Here is a 22,468-nt window from a genome sequence, read left to right as displayed (position 1 = left end):
ATTACCTTGAAACCCAGGTTACAGTAGTCTTTTGGCCCGCCTGGCATGGCTTTCTTCCACTCTCCTTTTTTCCAGTCTTTGCAATACCTGTACCTGCCAGTCTCCAAGTGCCCCTAGTTACAGGTCAGCACCACACAAAAGGGGAGGAGCTACTTCCCAGAGTCTGTTCCCAGTATCACAGCCCCACATCCCAATGACCAACGGCGCTGCCCACCTGGGGACCAAAGAGGATCCTGCCCACCTTGTGTGTGCTATGTGAGTGCCAAATCCAACAGGATGGCTGGTAGACCGGTGACATGTTTGTCTGTGATTGGATTCAGTCTTATCTGTCTTAAAATGGTGAGTTTACCATTCCGACCTACCTGCAAATATTTAGGGGGGAAAAAAAGTCATACAATATCTTTCTCTTTTTTTGAGGGCCTAGGGGGTGGTGAGATAGAAATCAGAATACTTGGGGACCAGGCCAAAACTGTGTATGTTTGTGTGTTTGAAACTGAACACGATTTACTAGAGAACGAAAACAAGAATATCATTATATTTTAAGAACAAAGATTTCTGAAAAATCTGTCAGCCGATGCTGAGTTAGTTCAATAGGCAGATTCAGGGAGAAAAATGAAATGGTAATGTGATCTGCTTCCAGCTTCTAAATTCTATTTAGGATTGCTTTGTGGTAGATTTGAGTTTTGGGAAATAATTTGTGCAAATAAGTACTGTGTGTGGCCTGGAAGATTACTCACTTTATAAACGTTCTGATAAGTATATTACTGCTCTGATTTAGGTTTTACATTTCCCCAAATGGTGTTTTTCTTTATGGTTCTAATTTTCTAAACTTTCCTTTTCAGGTTGCTTCAGCAAAAACAGGTAAAATTCTCTGAAATGCAAGTTTACCCTCCCCATGTTTGATTTTACTTTCCATTGTTAATTCTTGGGCTACCCTGAAGTATAAAGGCTGTACCAGGAAAAATATTCAACATTTTCTGAGCATTCATACTGTGAGCGTAACTGGTAAGACAAATAACGTGGATCAAAATTTAAAGATACATCCTCGTGAGATATTCTTCTTGAGTACTGAGATGTGTAGAGTCGTGTAGTCATAGATTTTTCTCAAGTACAGTTAGCCATTAGTAAAATATTGCAGTGATCATCATTCCAGTCAAAGAAACAAAATTTTAGTTATAAAGAATGAAGAGCCTAATTTATATAACTTATTTGTCTCCTGAGGAATTAGAAGGGAAAACTAGAAACAGTCTTGATTAAAATTTTAAGATTCTCTAATTTAATAAAAAAAAGATTTTATACTTCTAATATTGCTTCCTTAAAATATAGACAATGATAACACAGAGCTGGTAAAATTTCTTTTTAATAACTTTATTACCCTTTTTCTTGAATAAAGGACTGAGGGCAAGGGTAATTTCTCTAGAGGCCTCTCCTGGTTCATATAAGTCCCTAGAATGGAAATTTATGTCCAATGGGATTTATATTATCTGAAGGAACCAAGTAATATCAATTAGATCTCCAATAAACTCTCAAAGCAGTTCAGCATAAATAAGAACAATTTTTATTTATTGTTTTGTCCATAACACAGAAAAGGAAAAGTAAATAAGGTAATTAAAATGTTTGATAAACATGTAGGGCTGAGCCATAACATCCATGCATATACAATAGGTTTTTAAAAGTGATTATTTCATGGATTATTCTTATTCACTTATTCTTGAGACACCTTCAGGGTTGACCAGGAAGCTGTGAGGACTGTTTGGCCACATACAAAGTGGTTTTTCTAAATACGCCGCTTTTGGATCAGGCAAAATCTAGTTCTGCCATCTCCAGAAAGTCCCCAGACCCCCAGGACACACTGGGCCCTCAGAACGGGTCCCTTTTAGGCCCATGCTACCTACAGTCTTTGAGAGGAAGGATGGGGCCAGCTGTGGTACCCATGATGCTGTTAAGTGACTCATCCTGGCTTTTCAATAGAGGTGATGTGTTTTGTTGATACTGTATAGGAGGTTTCGTTTGGGGTGTGTCTTTTGATTCTCTTCATGCTCTGGCATCAGCTGTCTGTGCTGGCCACTGGGGCCACATGGGCTAATTTAGATCTCTGAGTTGGTAGAATGCATGGAATCAAAGGGTTTCGCTTTTAACTAATCAGAGTGGTTGATTGCTGATCTAGGGGCTACATTTTTCTCTTTCATCAATGCCGTAAGTGGGCCAAATATAGAACTAAGAGAGAGTGAAGAACAGCTGCTAATTTATGGAGACTTACTTAACACGTCCTACTCAAGCTTCTCATCTCTTCAAGGGAGACGTAGTATAGAAGTGTTGATCTTTTTTCTTTGCTGTTGCTGGTCAGATCCTGCTCTGGAACCATGTGTAAACAGCAGTCTGTCTCATCAGCCTGTGTTTAGCCCTGATTCTCCAGAATCCCACCTGCCCTGGCAGCATCCCCTCCATGCCAGTGCCACGTGCGCGGTCTGGCTTGTCCAGACCCAACACATGCTTGTCCTGATTCACACACATGTACAGACACACATATATGTGCACCCTTCCTACCTTTCAAGGTGCCTTTACATACACTATTTCACTATCTTTACAACAATCCTAAGATGTAGGTATTTTACATTTTAAAGTCAACCCAAAGATGTAGGGATCATTAATATTCCACATACTTAAGGGAGAAAATGGAGATGGGAAGAGGTTAAATCACTTGTGCATGTTCATAGACAGACGTACATGGCAGAGCAAGGGCCCAAACCCATCATTCTGAAATCCAAATCCTTTGCTGTTTTCCTACCATGCAACCCTGTGTTTCATCCTGCTGATACTGGCTTCCTGTACTACTGTTCTGGGCACATGTGCCCCTCCCAGCTCAATCCAATGGGACAAGTTTTGGGGAGTCCTGGAGCCCCTTGACAGGCCTGCGGGGAGAGAGTCTGTGTCTGCTAGCCTTAGATGCCTTTCAAACCACTCCATGAAGGCACTGTCATGCCAATGTCTAGTTTGGTTGCCATTTGTCTAGGAAGTTAGTCTATTCCAATGAGCAGGACTGGCCAACAGGAGATAAGATGAACAATGGGGACAGAGGAAGCAGCAGGAGTTGAGAGATACCACAAATCCAGAGAGAAGAAGGTGTATAACAAAGGACAATTACTGGGGGGTGAGTGTGTGGGAGGGACGAATGTGACAGCCCCTGCTGGGACTTTCTATCCTGCAGTGGGGAGGGGACATGGGCACTTCCTGCAAATTAGCTTCCGCTGGCAAATGGCTAAGATGAGCCCCTGCAACTTCTCCCCAGCATATATAACCATCATAGTTTTCTTTTGATGGCGAAGGAGACAGTCCTGGGTGATGTTCAAGGAATGTCTGGCCAGTGCACAGTGGACCCTTTGTTCAATCTGCAGCGTGGTTATTTCTGAGATGCTGCCAAAGCCAGTTCTCTGGGCTACGGGTACAGAAAGAGAAGGTTGTCTGTATCCTGCACTTGGGGATTTGGCAGGTGGGGGTCTGCTGGAGGGAGGGAGTTGATACTGGCAAATCACACATTTGGACTGTATTTACTCCTCTTCTTTGCCCTAGAGTTTTGTTTTGCCCTTTAGTTTTGAATTTGGCATATAGTGATTTTATCCAGCAAATGCAGTACATTAAACACAAAGGGCCAAGTGCCAGTTTCAAACCTAAAACGCAGCTATTTTTGTTTGACCTTTTCTTCTACTTGGACCTCCTACACCCGGGGCATTCTTGCGTCTGTGGAGTTTTGCAAAGTAGCAAATCTAATTACCATGCTGTGGCTCCTACCCCATACCCAAAGTGTAGGAATGCCTTATGTAAACGCATAATAGAAGCACTTGTAGCCTCCTGGCAAACCATGGCCAGGCCCAGGTGAGGAGGGACCGCAGCATCTCATTCTTATGCTGGGGCAGATGTTTTGATAGAGAAGGAGAGAATAAAGTTCAGTTTTAACTTGTATAAAAGAATCTGAAAATCGTTACACTCTGATAATATTAGAGACAGTACGATGGAGCAATTGTACAGCGAAGAACTCTGTTCCCCCTCTTCCTCCGTTAGATTGAATACCACCTGGGAAATGTGCAAAGTGCATGAATGCAAATCATGGCCACGGCAGAGGTGGGGGACAGAGGCGGACCCACGCTGGAGGCAGTGGGCACAGTGGTGGGGCAGGGAGGGAGGTCACGGTCAAGCAGACTCAGGGAGTCACAGATGCCAAACTGGAGTAGAATCCTCCAGAACGAAGCCCCTCAATTACTGTCCCCCTCCTCTTAGAGTTCTTTCCCCAAATCACTCCCCACTCTTATTTAACTCTTGTAAAAGTACAAAAAGTGCAAATTATCCCAGAAACAACTGGGAAAAACCTCTTTGAAATCCCATTCCTGAATGGCAGGTTTGAGCTTTCTGGTTGTCTTCTGGAAAGTGGCTTGGCCTTTCTTTCTCTGTTTCTCTCTTGATCTGGAAATTAAGGGCAAAGTTTATGTCTGGAGGATGGCATGAGGATGATTTAGTTTGAAAAGTAAAATGATGAAAGAAATCATCCTTAGAGATACCCTAGCTAATGTACAAATTCAAAATCTCTTTCAGCTCCCCAAATACCCACTATTGATCAGGCGTATTCAAAAATCAGCAACAGTATCACTGTGGAATGGGCTACAGTGCCAGGAGCCACCAGTTACCTCCTTACGGCCAAAGACGGGAACACTGTCATTGAAACCATGGTAGCCAATTCCCCAGGCACTGTGACAGGCCTGAAGGCTGCAACCTTGTACCAAATCACTGTCAGATCCATCAGTGCCGCTGGGAGAAGCCAGGCATCACCTCCAAAGCAGGCAAAGACAGGTAGCTGGATGCTCATCTGCTGTTGAGCAATTGCTTGTGATCTGAATCAATTATACTGAGGTTGCAAATACATGATGTAATTTTGTGTCACGTGAGTATCTGTGATTCAGTGTCCAGAAGTGAAAGCCACCAAATGATGTTTTTATAGAATTCAAATATCTGTGGCGGAGGTGGTATTTTAATTCCAGATGCTTTGGAAAGTAAAACACATTTCTGGGCATCTTTAAAAGCATTCCTCCTTTCAAATCTCTGAAAAAGGGTAGGTAATTAGATTTTTTTTTTAATTTTTTTTACATGGAGGTACTGGGGATTGAACCCAGGACCTTGTGCATGCTAAGCACGCACTCTACCACTGAGCTAGCTATACCCTCCCCTCTAATACATTTTTAAATAGCAATTATTTAATGGAACTCTGCCATGAATCCTATTGCAAAGCAAATAATTATTTCATAATATGGATAATCAACCTCAACATACCTATTCCTAAATTTGAATTATCCTCTATTGTAATTTTACAACACAAATGCATGTTTTTGTTTTTGTCTTTGTAGTGCTGGCTGCACCAATTCTAGAAGTAAGCTCTCCAAGTCCAGACTCTATTCTAGTGCAGTGGGAAGCTGTATATATGGCAATGGGATTCTCTGTGTCCATTATGCGAGCTAATGGTTTGGGTAGGATATGGAAGGAGAATACCACCAACACCTCCTTGACATTCAGCAGTTTAGACGCCGGGACTCTCTACACCATAAAGGCTTACGCATGGAATGCCAACGGAACCCCTGGGGACGACTCCACCTGCAATCAGAGAACAAGTAAGGACTTCTCAGCTCAGCCCCAGACATTCTCCTTTTTGATTAAGGATGAGGGCTGTGCTTTACAGCCACTGAGAGCAGTGTTAAGTGATAAGTACAGAGCAGCTGGCAGCAGGTATTTAAATTTATTATGAGCTTATTTATAGTGCTTTGACAATTCCTCCTTGGTAGTTAAAATGCTTACTGCATGTGTAAAGAAATGCTGCTCAGCGTACACGGAGTACGGCACCTTCCCCTCGGATAGACAACTTATTTTCAGCATACATGTTCGATATCACGCAGCAGGGGATAATTCTTGTTAAGTTTATGGTCACCTATCGTCCCTTCCTAGGTTCAGACCAAGAGTATGGACAAAAAGAATTGGGCCAAACCAGAGTTCATTTATTCAGCAGACATTTAATGACTGTGTACCAACTTTGAGCTGGCATTGATCTAGAGATGCAGCAGCAAACAAAGTTCCCGTTGCGGCACTTTATGCTGTGGTGAGAATCAGTGTTCCAGATGTATTTCCTAAAGGCCTTCACTTAGGCCTGAGGCCGATGTGGGGCTTCCCACCACCTCTCCTCCAGCTGTAGGCCGAGAAGCTGGGGCATGGGGTATGTTCTTTCACCATCCCCATTGCAGGGACACCCAACCAGAGCATCCCACTGGGTGGTAAGTGGAAGCCCGAACCTAGCTGCTGCCGTCAGCCGAAGCGTGAGAGGGAGAGAGGAGGAAGCGGAGCGAGTGCTTCCTTCTCTGGAGGCAGAGTGGGCCGTCCTCTGACAACATGGCCTAATAGATGTCAGACTCACCAACCAGATTAGCTGTTTCATCCCTTGGGGAGGACCAAGAAAAAGGTGGAAAGAAACCGGAAAGGTTCTCTCCAAACAGTCCTTAAGTTTGGAGGGGAATGGAAGCTCCATTGTCTGCGGGCCAAGGCAGAAATATAGGGGGTAGAGAAGGGCTTGCTTCTATAATGCTTCTCTAGGGAGAAATCATAGCAAGGTGGCCCTATGGTGGTTCACGATAGGCCTGGTGAGTCAGGATGTCTGTGACAAACCAGTCTCCCTGGACCTCTTTGAAGGCCTTCACCCATTCTTTCTTCCACAAACATTTATTGAGGACTCACTATGTGCTGGGCATAGTTAGCTGATGGGGACAAAAAAAAATCAAATAAAGCATGATTCCTATACTCAAAGAATTGATTGTGCCCCAGGAGAGGCCAATGCATCCATATATACTAGGGACTGATCTTATTAGATTTATTTTACAGATGTGAAAAGAAATTAAATAACAGAAAGATGAAATAACATGGCCAAAATCATACAGCTGATTATGAGTTTGCACAGTTCATGGCACATGTGTTACCAGGTCTCAGGTATCCTAAGTCCCAATTTTATGCTTTGTACACTGCAATTATTCTACATCTGGATTCCTCATCCTCCAAGCTCTGCAATGTTGTTAGGCCAAATCTTACCTGGGTTCTTGAAGCTACTGCAAAATCTTAATTGTTTCTCAAAAATATAGGTCCTCGCGCTCCCGCCAACATTCAAGTCTCTTTTGACAGTGGAGCTTTGAAGGCGTCTGTTTCATGGGCTCCGACAGAAGGAGCTTTCAACTACACTGTGATGGCTTTGAGTGACTCATCCAAGCTGAGCTGTAGTACGACTATCAGTTCCTGCACCATCTTCTCTCTCCAGTGTGGAACTGAGTACCTGATCTCAGTTTTAGCAAGTAATGATGCCGGATCTAGCAGATCAGCTTCAGCGGTGACCCTGAAAACTGGTATGTAAATAAGAGTGGGATCAGACCTGTGGGGCTGGCAAGCCAAAGTGACTACCATAAGGGAAACAAATAATCACACGATACTGTTCCAGAACATTCTGGAAGAGATGAAAATGAAAGCCTGATCTAAATGAAAGCGTTGAGCTGGGCATTCTGATAAGTGTGAATAGTGTTGACAGTGAAACCAGATCTTGTGCATTGGAAAAAGCACTATTTTGAAAATTAGGAGGCCTGGTTCCTAGTCCAGATCCTTCATTAATTAATTTGCTTTTTCCTTCATAAAGTTATAAATATTCTAAGGTCCAGTTTGAGTTATACACAGCTCTACCTGTGCAGTACGGAGAGTGGCCTCTTATTTACATCATGTTTCGCAGACCTAGGCTTGGTGGGAGCTATTTTTAAGATAAAGACAGAATGTCTATAGTTCTGAATATGTGTTTTTTATTTTATTTTTTTTTTACACTTTAAGCAAAGTTTTTATTTTGAAGGAAAAAGTACATTTTCTCATTTTTTTGTTCTTGGCATAAGTTTTCATTCTTTCCAGTGGAACCAAAACCTCCTGAGCCCCTTTCCGTGTCATCTAACACCTTCAAACTCTTCTCTGCCAAAATTAAATAGTACACCACCACCATTTCCTCTATGATCTTCATCTATGACACCAGCTCCTACATCTATGAAGTATTTTGCAGACAAGCCTGAACGTGGAACTGCTTTCCCACAGCGCCCAGAAGGAAGGGCTAACTGAATGTCAGTTTTCACAAGGGCCTTCTCCGTAGGCGGTCCTGTGGAATCGCGGGCACTTAGGGTCATAGCCCGTGGCGCGCGCGGACCCCTCGGTCGGGGCGGTGGCCCGCGCCGAGAGCCGGCCAGAGCGGAGCCGTACGCCGCCCTCCTCCGCGGCACGCAGGCCTGGCCGGCTTGCTGGGGGAGGTGACTTGTGTCTCTTGAGAGCAGGGCATGGCAGGGCAGAAAGTGAGCGCGGAACAAGAGAGGAGGATGAGCCCAACGGGCACACGAGTTCTGAATATGTGTTTGGATGTTTTCCCACTTTCATTCTTATGCCTATCAAAGAGGTAAAGATATACATATGCAGAGGTTTACACTTCAATTTAGAAATTTTGTGTGTTTAGGGGATAAGAAATAACATTTAGTGGAAAGTTACTATGTAGTGGTGCAAAGAAAATCTCTTGCCATACTCTCACAACTGTTTATTATGTATCATTTCCTAGTTGCTTGTGCACCTGGAAGAGTGACAATCCAAGAAGATCACCCTGGCCACCTGTCTGTGGCTTGGTCCAGTGTAGAGCTGGGTGATTACTACGTGGCCTTTGTGAAGAGTGATGATGGCTTGGAAGTACACTGCAACACCTCCCTCACCCAGTGCAATTTCTTGTCTGAGTGTGGCTTCACTTACTTTATTAGTGTTTTTGCTTATAACAAGGCAGGGCAGAGTCCTCTGGGTGATGTGTTTAATTACACCACAGGTGAGTTGCATCTGATGCTTGTAAAGGGAATTCTGAGTTCACTAAATTCAGCAGCAGAATGGATCACCTGTTGCACTAATTGACTTACATAGACCACCCCGGAGCCATTCTAGGGCCAAGAACAGAAAGGGAATCTCTTCTTTCACATTCTTTCCAGACTAGAAAATTTGGATTTCATAGACTCAAGCTTAACAAGATGCAAGGTTCAGGAATGAAAAGAGGGGAAAGAAAGTTGTTATTCAACCTTGCTCTGAAAAATGGAACCCTCCACCAAGATCCACTCACCATTCAGCCCTGTGCTGGCTGCTGAAAAGGATGCAATCCTTATGTCCCACAGCGCACTCTTTCCCCAGGCCCAGAAGACAGATACAATGGCAAAGATGCTGCATGGTGTGGAGGGCTTTGGAGCAGGACACCTGAGTTTAAGTCCTAACTTGACCACCGATTCATTTATAAAATGGGTGTAATGACTTCTTCCTTGCCAAGTTCCTTAGTATCCTCCACTGCAAAATAGAAAGGGACAGATAATAATGAGACTGTGAATATGATAAGGTCTTTGTATGTGAGAAAAGCACAATGCAAATATTTTTATTAGCTTCATTATTACTGTTCCTATTATTCTCCTCCACTAGGCTTGGGTCTTCTATTGGGCAAGGGATTATGTCTTATTTATCTCTTCACCCTGAATGTTTATCATAGTGTGATTGGTGTAAGGGAGATGCTTGATTTTTAAAGAAGGAATGGAGTGAGTGGCTCACAATCAATTTGCTCTACTGACAAATAAGAATGCTATAATTATATAAACAACAATGCTAGCTGGATTACAATACATTTTTACCAGGATGAAGGAATCAAATAATTCGTAGCTTTGGAATTTAAAGAGACTAGCAATAAGATCTCAAGGGCATAGGAGGGCCTTCCAGAGGGAGTGGCCTTGAGCTGGATCTTTAAGGATGGATGGAATGTAAGTGGGGTAACAGCATTCCAGAGAAACTCCATGTGAGTTTTTTGTCAGAATTTGTCTGTGAGGTATTGTAGAGTCATTTCTAAAACCTTCAAATATAATGCTTCCTCCTCTACTCTGCCCCCAGTTTTATCTAGTTTAGTGTCTGGAAGGACTGATAAGATCTAGGAGTGAGACTAAATACGACTTTGTCAGGCAGAAGGAGGGAGCAGCATTCCAGGAGAGGGGACACAGTCTTTGAGGTCTAGGGAAATAAAAGCACAAGTTGGGTGGGGAATTGAGGAGTCTGTTGTGACAGGGGTGGGGGAGACACAGCTGCACATGTCAACTGGGTATGGCTTTTAATAACCTTGAATATCACGCATAGAGAATTTATCCTCTATGTCGTGGGTATTAGGCCAGGGTCAGAGCTGGATAGATCTGTAGGAGATTCTTCTGTGACTTAGGAGGGTAGGGCAGAGGCTCTGGGCACAGGGAGGTCAGGACTCAATGCTCGCTCTGACTGCACAGCTCCTGTACTGATTTCATCTTCTCTGCTCCTGCTTTCAGCCCCCTGTTGTCCAAGTGACATTAACCCTGTGTTGGTGTCCAGCGACAGAGTAGAGATTGTGTGGTCCCCTGTCCGTGGTGCCGAACTCTATGAAACCAAGGCCGTAGATGGGTTCAACGTGGTTGAGTGCAATGACACTGCTCCGGCTTGCACCCTTTCTTCTCTAGAGTGTGACACCGAGTACAACATCACAGTGTACTCCTTCAGCGAGGTCCGGGGCAGCAACCTGTCATGTACTTCCCGATTTATAACCACAGGTATGATGCAGTGAAGATTTCATTCACCGATGTCTCCACAGCTCACCCCAGTTGTGTCCCTCGGGAAGGACACTCAGCAAGAACCATAAAAAGGCTAACTGCCATTAACCACCCTGTACAGGGACCCTGAGAGCCCCTGTCTTACTGAGGAGAGGCAGAAGGGGGAAAGAGGACAAAAAGGAAACAGAAGAGGAGACCATGCGGAGAGTAGAAGGTTTTGCGAGTGGTTACCTCAGCCATCCACTTCCTCCTACCTTTGGGGAACCTGCCTGTATTCACACCATGAAGGTTAAGACCACAAATATTTGTCTTAATTATTTTTGCTTTTGGAGTTCAAAGGGCTCCTTAACATTTTCCATTTAGTCGGACTCTGGGAGAACCCAGCACCACATGTCAATGTCAAAAAGGTTTCCACACAAAGGCTCTATGAATTTGGCCTTCATGCATGGTCTAATCGAAAGTAATATATTTCAATTTTAAAAAAATTTAAAAATAAAGAAAGTAATAATGGGGAGTAGGGGGAGGGTATAGCTCAGTGGTAAGAGCGCATGCTTAGCATGCATGAGGTCCTGGGTTCAACTCCCCACACCTCCATTAAATAAATAATAACAATAAAGGAAGTAATAATGATCTCATTTCAGGGGGAAAAATCAGTTTTAGAGCAAATGGCACATGTGAGATTTTTGACTTTGACTGTTTCAATTCATAATCTAAAATCTCTCAGCTCCTTGCAGTCCCGAAATCAAAAATGTTTCGAAGGATGCCTTTTCCGTGATTAACGTGCGCTGGCGACCCACTAATGATGACGCTACATACACGGTGACGGCCCAGGGAGGGGCAGGGCTGTACCGTTGCAGCAGCGCCGGGGAGTCCTGCGCCCTGGGGGGCCTGCCCTGCGGCTCCGTGTTCTCCGTCTCCGCCGTGGCCGAGACGCGCGCGGGCCGCAGCCCGCCCAGCTACAGCGTGCCGCTGGAAACCGGTAAGCGGCCGCCGCGGCCTGAGCCCCGGCCTCCGTGCGGGCCCTAGGAATTGTTTCAGGACACGAGCTTTCTTATTTGATTTACCCTAAGTGTGATAGAAACACATGAAACTCAGAGACCTTTCAAAGAGCCCCAGTCTTGGATAACTTTCAACACAGATTCTGTAAAAACATCATCTGAAGGCTCTAATGTATTCATACACGGACATCAAAGGAACAATCCCCATTCTGCAGAAACGTTTAATTCAATTCATCTTCCCCGCGGCACAGTCTACCAAAACAACTAATAAGTGACCAAGTGAGCTGGTTTAGTCTTTGTTTCTTTGGTTCAGCCCTTTCAAATCTTTCTCTAAGAAAAGCTTTATGAGTTTCAGTTTCCTAATTGGTAAAAAGGGGTAATGGCTTCATCGGGTGGTAGTGAATATTAAGTTATTAATGCTGCAAAGCACTTAGCGTAGTGCCTGATGCATAGTAAGGAGCCTGACAAAAGAAAGCTGTTATTGCTTCATAGCATTGTGTGGGAACGAAATTGAGCAAATTACTTAATGCCCTTAGACATTATTTTCTCTAATACACAATAATAGATGGCACTTTGGACTTAAAAAGTTGAAATGTAAAAAGCAGCAGACTAGAGACAATGCCGAATACACAAGAAGATTCTAGATATCCCATATCCCGTATAATGGGTCCCTGAGAAGTTCAGAATTGATTGTGGTACTCCTAGGTAGCTAAGAATACTTCGAGCTTTTCTATCAGTTATATACTATGAAATGCATGAGAAAGGCAAAATACATTTAACTGAAAATTTGATTAAATATTATTTTGGGAGAAGAGGTGAATGAAATCATTGCTCCGAAATTCGCAACTGGAATTACTAAAGCTGGAGGATAGCAAAGGATTGCTTTCTTATTCTGAAAAAAACTGGGGAGAACCTCATGTTACCCATAGTGAGTTAGTGCACTGCGTTCCTGGTAAAATTATTTACTATGTGTAGTGATGTTAAATGATGTATCAGAGGGAATAAAATTTTGCTTAACAAAAGGAATGTTTTTTAATTGAAGTATAGTCAGTTTATAATGTGTCAATTTCTGATGTACAGCATATTTCAGTCATACATGTACACACATATATTCCTTTTCATATTCTTTTTCATTATAGGTTACTACAAGATATTGAAAATAGTTCCCTGTGCTATACAGAAGAAATTTGTTTACCTATTTTACACACAGTAGTATCTGCAAATCTCAAACTCCCAATTTATTCCTTGCCACTCCCTTCCCCCTCAGTAACCATAAGTTTGTTTTCTATGTCTGTGATTCTGTTTCTGTTTTATAAATAAGTTCATTTGTGTCTGCAAAGTGAAATCTTGATTAACAATTGAAGGTCTGAGAAATTTAGGCTATTGAATGAAACACAGGCAAGATACCATACTCGGTTGTTTATCACAAAAAACCCTCAATGGAAATAAATCCCCAATTTTTTCTCTTTCCCCATTTAAGTGCCATGCTGTCCAGCTGGTCTGACAGTATCTCAAGTCACCCAATCAGTAATCAACGTGAGCTGGACTGTTGGGACCGGGGCCCAAACCTATATGACAGTTCTGGAGTCACACACTGGACAGTCTAAGTGTCACACTCATCAAAACCACTGCCTCCTGGGATGCATCATATGTGGCATCAATTACACAGTGGCATTAAAAGCAATTAGTGCCACTGGGTTGACTGCGGACTGTGCCTACCAAAGTTACTCCTCTAGTAAGTGAATTCTAACCTCTAGCTCTAGAGTGTCCACAAGGACTTTGATTGTTATAGATCCAGACATAGCCTTTCCATCTCGTTTAAAAAGTTGCTGCATCTCCACCAGGATTTCATGGTAAGTTCAGATTACTTTCTAAAATGTTTACAGTTTTCCTCTCGGCTTGGAACCTCGAAGCTTCAGAGGCTTGGTAGTTGGTGCAGTAATTCCCTGACAACAAGGTTCAGGTGTGCTTTTTCTGAAAGGCGGATGGGTTTTTATACGACACAGCCACCTGCTGCGCAGAGTAACTCAGTCTGGCAGAGTTTTCAGAGAGCATTTAGATCACACATTCTGCTTGGCTTGACTTGTTTCTTTCCCATTATTGTTATGCTACTATCTCTCTCTTCTAAACTACTCAGCTCCTTCTGTGGTTTCTTATTTCAACAGGCTAAAAGAGCACTGTCTACCGACAGTATTGCATTTTGTTCTTCATAAAGACTAAACCACTGGGGAATAGCAGGGGACACTAGGGAGTGGTATAGGGTTAGCAAATAAGATTTCTCTGGTATGATTCTAGTCTGCTGCAGTGGCTGTTTGGAGCACTATTTCGGAAAAAACTCCTGACAATGCCTTTCAGGCTTAATGGGAAAGAGCGCGATGACCAATTAGTGGTATCAACCCCGGGGCGTAGGATGGGAGAGTTGAAATATGATTTTCTAATACCTTTGATATTTCAAAGGTAGTAGAGTGAGCTTCACATAGAGTCTAAATACATGGCTTTTAAGCCGCATTGTCTTATCTTTCCTGATCTGCTTCCTCACTGGTAAGAGAAATAGGAATAATCATAACGTGAATGCATTTATAATGTGCTACACATACGTAAGCTGGTTTACACTTTCTTTTGGCTCATTATCTTTCATTAGATTTGCTGCCTAAGTTCTCACCTTGCTATTCAGTTCTGGGAGTATGGCCCATTGCTTATCTTCACACTAAAAAATCTTAAAAAAATAAACAAATAAATGGAGGGGTGGGTATAGCTCAGTGGTAAAGCATATGCTTAGCTTGCATGAGGTTCTGGGTTCAACCCCAAGTACCTCCAATAAAAATCAACCAACCAATCAAAGGAGCCTGATTATCTGTAACTGAATTTTTTTTATTATTATACAATAACATCTTTATTTTAGCTACTGAGTAATCTATCATTTGGTGCCCTGTTTGACATCTAATGTGTAGCCTGCTCAAGGTATTCACAAAAGGGAAAAGGAAAAGTACCTAGTCAGCTAGCAGGGATGAAGTGTGGCCCAGCAACGTGTACTCAGTTCAGCAAAATAGTTCTTTTCAATTAAAGCTGAATGCAGTTCATTATATGTAAATCCAATCCCACCAATATCATCTGAAAGTAGGGCATTATGAAGGATCTTGACAAGGATCCTGTGCATTTGACTCATAAAGTCTGAGTCATATAGAGTACATATCTGCCAACTGTGGACTTTTGGCCTCACCGTTGTTTTCTATTAAAAACTCACGCCCCACCTCACCCTCGCACATGGCTTTCTAATTGTGTGGCTCACCATGGAAAGAACTCGAGTGTCCCCTCAAATATTGCTCTATTTATTACTTAGAGTAGCTACTTACACTGTTTCCCCATAGTAACAGAGGCCCAGTTTGTGTGATGGTGGAGTAGTGATGTGTTTGTTTTATCCTTCAAGGTGCCTGCTGCCCGTTGGGGGTGAAATTATACAGGCTGGGCCCGAATGGCATCCGGATCCACTGGCAGGCCTCCAGGGGCTCTACCAATTACAGCACTGACCTCCACGGTTCCAAAGGCATTTTCACGTGTGCCCCAAGCGCTGGCCTCAGTTTCTGTGATGTCACCGAGATACCCTGTGGGGATGTATACACCGTGATGGTCTCACCAGTTGCTGAAACAGGACTGAAGCTTACTTTCTGTCCAAAAAAAATATATTCAGGTAGAGCAAGTTATGGCCCTTTATTTAAAACTAGCCCTCAATTCAATCTGTGAATTAAGACTCAGACCAATCACACTTATTTGCTATGTAAGAAGGTCAAAGAGGGTATGACGTTTCTATATGCTGCTGGCAGATTCTGGCTCCTGGGGACCCCCAAGCTGCTTTGGAATGTGATGCTTTATTGTCATTTGATTTGGAGACACTCCTCTCATCCCTCTCCCTCTCTTCTCCTTCAGAAAAAGAGCCAGATGTTTGCTGCTTAAAGAGTAAAGCAGATTTTAAATGATTTTCTGCTTTGAGACATGGGGATAGGTTTTTAACCTAGCCTTAGAGATAATGATTGATAGCCTGCACAGATTCAGACTTATGACTGAGGGAGTGTTTGGAGGATCAGAAAAGACACAAATTTATAAATCATAAGCTAGGTTTGGAAATATGAGTGGGCAGACAGTCTGTGATCGCAAAACATGACTGTCAGCAACTGCCATCTCACCAGAGCTGGCAGAACATTAGCAATTCTCCTGCTCTGTGTTCCAGCACCTTCTGCTCCCTTGCCTAGGGCATAGTCGTGTATTTTTCATATATTTCTGAAATAAAATTTTAAAACGATGATGAGCCTTAGAACTTTGCAGGTGAACATAGGAAGAGGAATAAATATTAGCCCAGAAATCTCTACTAGTAAACTGAATCTAAAATTTCTAATTACCTGTAGGTGACAAGAAGGTTCTAGATGGCTCCTGGTGATGGAACCAAGCCAGTTCCTCTTCAGGGGATGTTCTCTCTGTCCTTGGCTATCATGCTCTGATTCCTTGCTTTTTCATTATCTTGTCCACAGGACAAGCTGGCCCAAAGGATGACCCTATGGGAAGGGACAGGAATAGGTTGTTGGGGTGAGGATGAGCTCTTAGGAAGAAGAGCCCACAGCTCAATAATTGTACTTCTTTATATTTGCACAGTGTTTTACAATTTATCAAGTGTTTTCACATTCAAAACTCACCGAATATTCAAAATAACTCTATAAGTTAGGTTCAGCAGATTTTATTATCTCCATTTTACAAATGAGAAAACAGGCTCAGAGGCTCCCAAATCTCTACCTACTTCTAGCCTCTCAGTCCATATTCAAACCTGTTATCTCTACTTGGAGGTGGCCCAGGCATTTAGACTTCTCAGGGCCAAAAGGAACTTCTGATCTTCTGTGACGTCTTCTCCAGTTCTCATAGGCTGAGTTCGTCTTCTCCCTCCCTCCTGACTCCACATCACCCTTGTCTTTCACACCATATTACTATGAGTTGAATGTGTATTATTTCTGCTAAATGGTAATGTCACAGACTCTCAGTACTTTGCATATAACTATCGCTCAATATATTTTAAAATTAAAAAAGAATGAATAAAAGAGTTTACGTGTTTGTCTATGATCATACAGCTAGTATGTGAGTGATGGAAATCTTTGTTCTTTCTCCTACTTCATAGTCACAGTTCAACCCTTAGAGAGTCATTCCTCTGATAGTTTATTAGTTAGGACTCTAAAACCCTTTGGTGGGGTGCCAGCTCAAGCCTGTTTGTATTTCATTTTAGTAGCAGTTGGGTGTCTAGACTCAAGTTAAGGAATCTATCTTAGCTCTGTCTCCCTGGTAAAAACCAAGCATTTGGGGGAGTTTTTGGTTTTGCTTCTCAGTGTTTTTTCCCCCCAATGTCAGTAATGCCTTAATCTTATAACTAGGACAATACTGTAAATGATAATAATGACTAATATATATTGAATTCTATGTGCCAGACACTATTATAAAGGCTTTACATGTATTAACTCAGTTGATCCTTATAACAGCTGTATGAGGTTGGCGTTCTTATTACCACTTTACAGATAAACTGAGGCACAGAAAAGAGATTTGCCCAAGTTTTGTTGCTATTAGCAGGTATCTCCTCCTCTTATCACCCATATTGGTTCTTATTCATTCTTGATTCACTTTCCTTTTATTCTTTCTTAAATTATTTCTTCACCATGTGAAATATGTCAGTAAATACATTTTAAATGCTTGTGTTTTTATTTATTACAGTGACCTGCTCTGGAAGTACACTTGGAATGGGTAAGTCATTTTTCTCACGGCTAAAATAGGAAGGAATTTTTGTTGTTGCTCTTTAGGGTGACTTAATGAAGTCAGGATCAAAGCTGACTCTTCAATTAGTCAGAGAGGCAAATGCTTGCTGTGATGCGAGGAGTCCTTGCTCTCCTCTCCCATAACTTTTTCTCTCCCACTAGAATGTCTCCCCTCAGATTCCCCCAGTAAAGATGAATTCCTCTGATTCTGAAATCTTTTTGGTCTTCCAGGGTCTCACAGGAAAATGTAAATATATTTGAGAGAGGCAGCTACTTCATCCCTCACTTCACAGAGTGGTTCCCAGCCCTGCTCTACATAAGTCACCTTGAGAGCTTACAAGTAATTGATGTCTGGGCTCGATCCCCAGAAAGTCTGATTTAATTGGTCTGGGGCTAAGTCTGGGCATCAGGTTTTTAAAAGCTCCTTAGGTGATTCTAAAGTGCAGCCAAGGCTACTTTAGACCATACCAGCTCAAACCTTATTTTGCATATAAATCATCTGGGGCCTTGTTAAAACCAGGTTCTGATTGGTAGGGGCAGGGAATGTCTGAGACTCTGCACTTCTAACACGGTCCGGGTGATACCTGTGACATTGACGCTGCTGGTCCAACCACACTTTATAGTCCGGTGTTAGAACCTGCTAACAACCTGCAGAGAGCTAGGATGTCTGCTTCCAGTTTGCATGGGTGGGTGTGGCCAGCAGAGGAAAAGGGGTGCTGAAAGGGCAGTTAGAATAAAGATGATCCTCACTGCTGCCCAGTGTGCTCAGGGCTCATCCTGCCTAGGCTGTTCTGGGTGCCCCACGGAGAGTACTCTCAGGTGGGGCTGTGGAGACGATCACACAGAGCTGCCGACCCAGTAAGCAGCACATGCTGCTTCATGGGGAATCTTTGCCACAGTCTTCTAGGAGGCCTGCTTGATCTGGGGCATTGGGAAGACCCCCAGAGAATTTTATCAACCCCGAAGTACAGACAGGACACGTGAACACACACACACACACACACACACACATACACACACACACACACACACACAGTCAAACACGGCTGACTTCAGAGAGTGTGGGTGGAACTGAAGCCTTCCACCAGTAAACCCCCAGCAGACAGCCTCCCCACCGGGGCCAGCGCCCCTCCAACACTGCCTTCCCCTGGCAGGAACTGGCTCTAGAATCTGTCTTCACTGCCTGTCCTCTGCTTCCTCTCCCATCCATTGCTTCTCTGAGCACAGCACGACAACGCATGCTTTCTAATTCTTGCCCCACCTGCAGGCCTGAAGTAAGAATAATCCCTATTAATTTTTAAAGGGTTTCTGTTTCCAGTGACTACAGGGAAACAGACCTGGCTTATTAAAAACAAACTGTGAGGAAACTTGCATATAAGAAAATTACTTAAAAAACTCCCAAAGTACTAATGACCATACGCGCTGGTCTTCAGTGAAATGTGCGTGGGCCCAGATCTGCATTCTTGGAACCCATTTCCTGTGTTACGGCTGTTTTTAATCAGCATTTCCTCTGAGCCGTAGAGGGGTAGTAGAAGTGTCTTGGGGGCTTCTAGGAGGAGACGAGTGGTGTATTAATCCTGGCCTTCCCTAAGATTCTGTTAAAGAAAGAGTTGAAATACTTTTTTTAAGAAAATGCTTGAAAACCATCACTCTTAGGCCTTGCTACTCATCAGTATGGCCAGAAAGCTTGTTCAGAATGTACAATCTCAGGCCGCACTCAGATTTACTAAATCCCCAGGTGATTCATATGCATATTCATGTTTGAGGATCACTGCCTAGGTAGTAGTTCTAGAACTTTGGTGTGTATCAGAATGTCTTGGAGAGCTAATGAGGGACGGAGAGGCTCAGACCTGCTGAGCAGGTCAGATCTGGGTCTCTGTATTCCTGTCAGGTTCCCAGGTGATTCTGACACTCTCAGAGTTGGAGATGCACTGCTCTAGGTCACTGCTCTCCCCTTCCTCTGTCCCTCTGGGCTGCTCTGATCATTGCTTCTTCCTTCCTTGGTAAGCTTCAGTCTTCAGCCTGAGATCTGACCCCTCTCTTTGAGTAGATCCTTACAGAAATCCTGCAAGACTCTCAAAAATGAGTATTAGGGCTTCTGCATCATATAGAATTCATTATATTACGGGGAAAATTCTAAATTACTGTCCAGTTTCAGCAGTCCTCCTCTCTGTACACAGCACTAGTCAGATTAGATCCCTGGCTGACATGGGGTCTCCAGATCCTCTAAGGGAAGCCTTGGGAATCTTGTTGGTCTAAGACTTTTGGTCTTGCTTGACCCTTGGGTTATCCTAAAGCTTTTCAACAGCATGAATGGATTTTTTAAAAGACAGATCTGGGTTCAAGTCCTGCCACTATCACTTATTCATAGGCAAGTTGCTTCAGTTCTCTCTAAGCATAAGTTTTCTCATCTGAAAATCGGAACAAGCTCCTCATAAGATGGTATGAAGTTTAAAGGAGATAAAAATCATTGGACACAATAACAGGCCCAGAGTAAGCTCAATTAATAAAAGGCCTGGGGCTGGAAAGGGAAGTTCTTTGTTCTGAGTCAGCAGTCTGAGCTCAAAGAGACTCTGGGGGAGAGAGATCACCCTGGTTAGTCAGAACCTGCTGGTCAGCTTCTTCTTGCCCTTTGAACAGTTCAGATTGTCTTAATTTTCTGCTTGCTTGCTGTGACGTGCTGCAAAAATAGCATTTCCAATCAAAATGCTAATCTCCATCTCAGAGACCTTTGAGGGCTTTTTAATTTAAGAAAGTGTCTGCATATTTCATGTATTTTGTGTCTTCTTCCCTTCCTTGTCTTTTCAGTGATTTACAGAGGGAAGAGAAATGCAGAATGACATAGTGAGCCACAGATAAAAACAGAGACTCGATTAGTGAGTAGTTTAGATTGAAATGGTGTGATTCAAAGCCTAAGTTGTTTTTCCCTTTGCTTTAAAAAATTCTTCCCATAGCTTTTGCTGAGTCTTCTCATTGTTAGTGTGATTAAAGATGGAAAAGTCTATTAGAATACAAAATGCCTTTAGGATAGGACAAGCTCTTTTGGCCTTTAGAAGGTCAACTCTGACTCCACTTCCTGAGGGCAAGTTCAGGTGTGTCCTCACCTGCACAGGAGCTCAGGATCTGCTGCGGAGAGGACTCAGTAGGGAAATGAAACGAAAAGTTCCTCTGGAAGGCTGCCAGAGTGAGCCAGCCCACTGGGAAAGTCCTGGAAATGTGGAGGATCTGCTTAGCAGAAATTTTTGCGATTTCACACCCAGACGTACTGCAGACTTCAAAGATGTTTCATCCACCCCAGGACTTGCCACGCAGCCCTCTAGCCATCCAAGAGCTGGAAATCTCCACTTTCAGAGGTCGAAATCAAGCCACCACACACAGACAGTGCTTACTCAAGACAAACCTCCACCAGAACTTCTGCCTAAGTTTGGTAGCAGGAGCTGCCAGGACCACCTGTTGTAACAAACACCCTCATCTCAAGTTAGAAGGAAGCCAAGCCGCTTGAGGGCTTCACCAAGCCAAAGCATCGTGGGAGGAGACCTCTGTGTGAGTGTCCGGGAGAGCAGAGCGGCTGGCCTGTTGCTAGCAGGATTACCGTCATGCTTTTGAAAGAGCAAAGACTTCAGATGGAGGGACAGCCAGGGCAAGAGCCTCAAACTGTGGCAGACTGACACATACGCATCTTTTGTGGGGAAGACTATCAATCTCATTGGCTGTATCCATCCCCACCCCCACTGTAACTGCTTCTTTTAGTTTTTGTAAAGAAAAGGCAATGATATATCCTATAAATCTGTTGTACTTAAAAAAAATCTTTGTCCTCCGACTGCCAGTAACCTTATTAAAAGATAATGTGAGTAGGACCTGTGTAACACACACATAATTGAAGTGTTCACTCCCCAGAAGCACAAGAGCCAAGAATGTCTATAGTTGGGAACAGCCGTAAAACTCTGCCTGGAGGGAACTGGAGTATGGAGTGAGGCTTGAGGTACACTGGGAGGGAGCAGCAAGCTTCCTTTTCTATGTCCCTTTCCCTTTCTGTGTAACACTGATGAGCGATACATGATGTGTCACTGACAAGAGGTATTCCCCTAGAGCATCTGTACTTGAAAAGGAAACAAACTAGCGGCATGGATCTCAGAAACTGGAATTTGCTGCATCAGACAGCACGCACAGAGGACGGCTGAGTTTAGTTCACTTTTGTTCCTAAACACCAGTGAATGAACAGGAGCTGAGCTAGGTGCATCCACGTCAATTGGGGAACTCATTACTTCATACAGATTTCCAGGTACCACCCTGGAGATTATAACTCTGTAGTTTTGGAACACGGCCTGGGCATCTTTTTTTTTTCCTTTTTTTTTTTTGTTTTGTTTTGTTGGGGGAGGTAATTAGTTTTATTTATTTATTTTGATGGAGGTCCTGAGGATTGAACCCAGGACCTCGTGCCCGCTAAGCACATACTCTACCACTGAGCTATATCCTCCAGCCCTGGGAATCTATATTTTTAACAAGCTCACCAAGTGATTCTGACATGTGGCCAGGTTTGGGAATCTTAAAAACAGCTTGCCTTGCTGAGTTCTTCCTTGAAGCAAAATTTCACTGACGGGAAGCTGAGAAGTATTAAAAGATAAACTGAGGCATATTAAAAATTGTAACAGTTTATTTGAGCAAAAATGGATTTGAATTCAGCAGCATCAAACCAGAAATGGTTAGAAGCGCTCCACTGACAGGAGCTCAGGGAAGGACTTTTATAAAGAAGAGGCGTTAGCAAAGCTAGGATAGTATTTGATTGGCTACAGCTTGAGCATTTGCCTTATCTGGGAAACCGTAGTTGGCTGTTTGTGATTGGTTGTCCTTAGATTTTGATTTCTTAACCTTGATACACTTACAGGCTTAGGTTTTGGTTTGCTTAAGAAGGCTGCTATGGTATTAGCATCACCTCAGTCTAATAGCCTCCTTGTTTAATCAATTTAACAGAAGATGGAGAGCCGTGGCATGTAAGGAAAGACTGGTGAGA

At 43.2% G+C, this 22,468-nt stretch overlaps 1 protein-coding gene across 2 annotated transcripts; it reads left to right on the top strand.

Annotated features, from left to right (window-relative positions):
* Positions 1-250: 250 nt before the first annotated feature.
* On the top strand, positions 251-21,256 carry FNDC7 (fibronectin type III domain containing 7). Of its 2 annotated transcripts, XM_072968847.1 has the most exons (13): positions 251-339; positions 843-861; positions 4,588-4,842; positions 5,394-5,654; positions 7,164-7,421; positions 8,651-8,905; positions 10,419-10,676; positions 11,401-11,655; positions 13,155-13,409; positions 15,102-15,362; positions 17,417-17,446; positions 20,266-20,333; positions 20,570-21,256. In XM_072968847.1, the coding sequence occupies exons 1-12, from the start codon at positions 277-279 to the stop codon at positions 20,295-20,297; spliced, it is 2,202 nt and encodes a 733-aa protein (XP_072824948.1). In that variant the 5' UTR covers positions 251-276; the 3' UTR covers positions 20,298-20,333; positions 20,570-21,256. The 2 variants fall into 2 exon arrangements, with proteins under 2 accessions (XP_072824948.1, XP_006197446.1); XM_006197384.3 differs by having other exon boundaries at positions 20,266-21,256.
* Positions 21,257-22,468: the final 1,212 nt, after the last annotated feature.

Source organism: Vicugna pacos, chromosome 9 (genome assembly GCF_048564905.1).
Source record: "Vicugna pacos chromosome 9, VicPac4, whole genome shotgun sequence".
Lineage (NCBI taxonomy): Eukaryota > Metazoa > Chordata > Mammalia > Artiodactyla > Camelidae > Vicugna > Vicugna pacos.
This window is presented reverse-complemented; position numbering and strand designations above follow the sequence as displayed.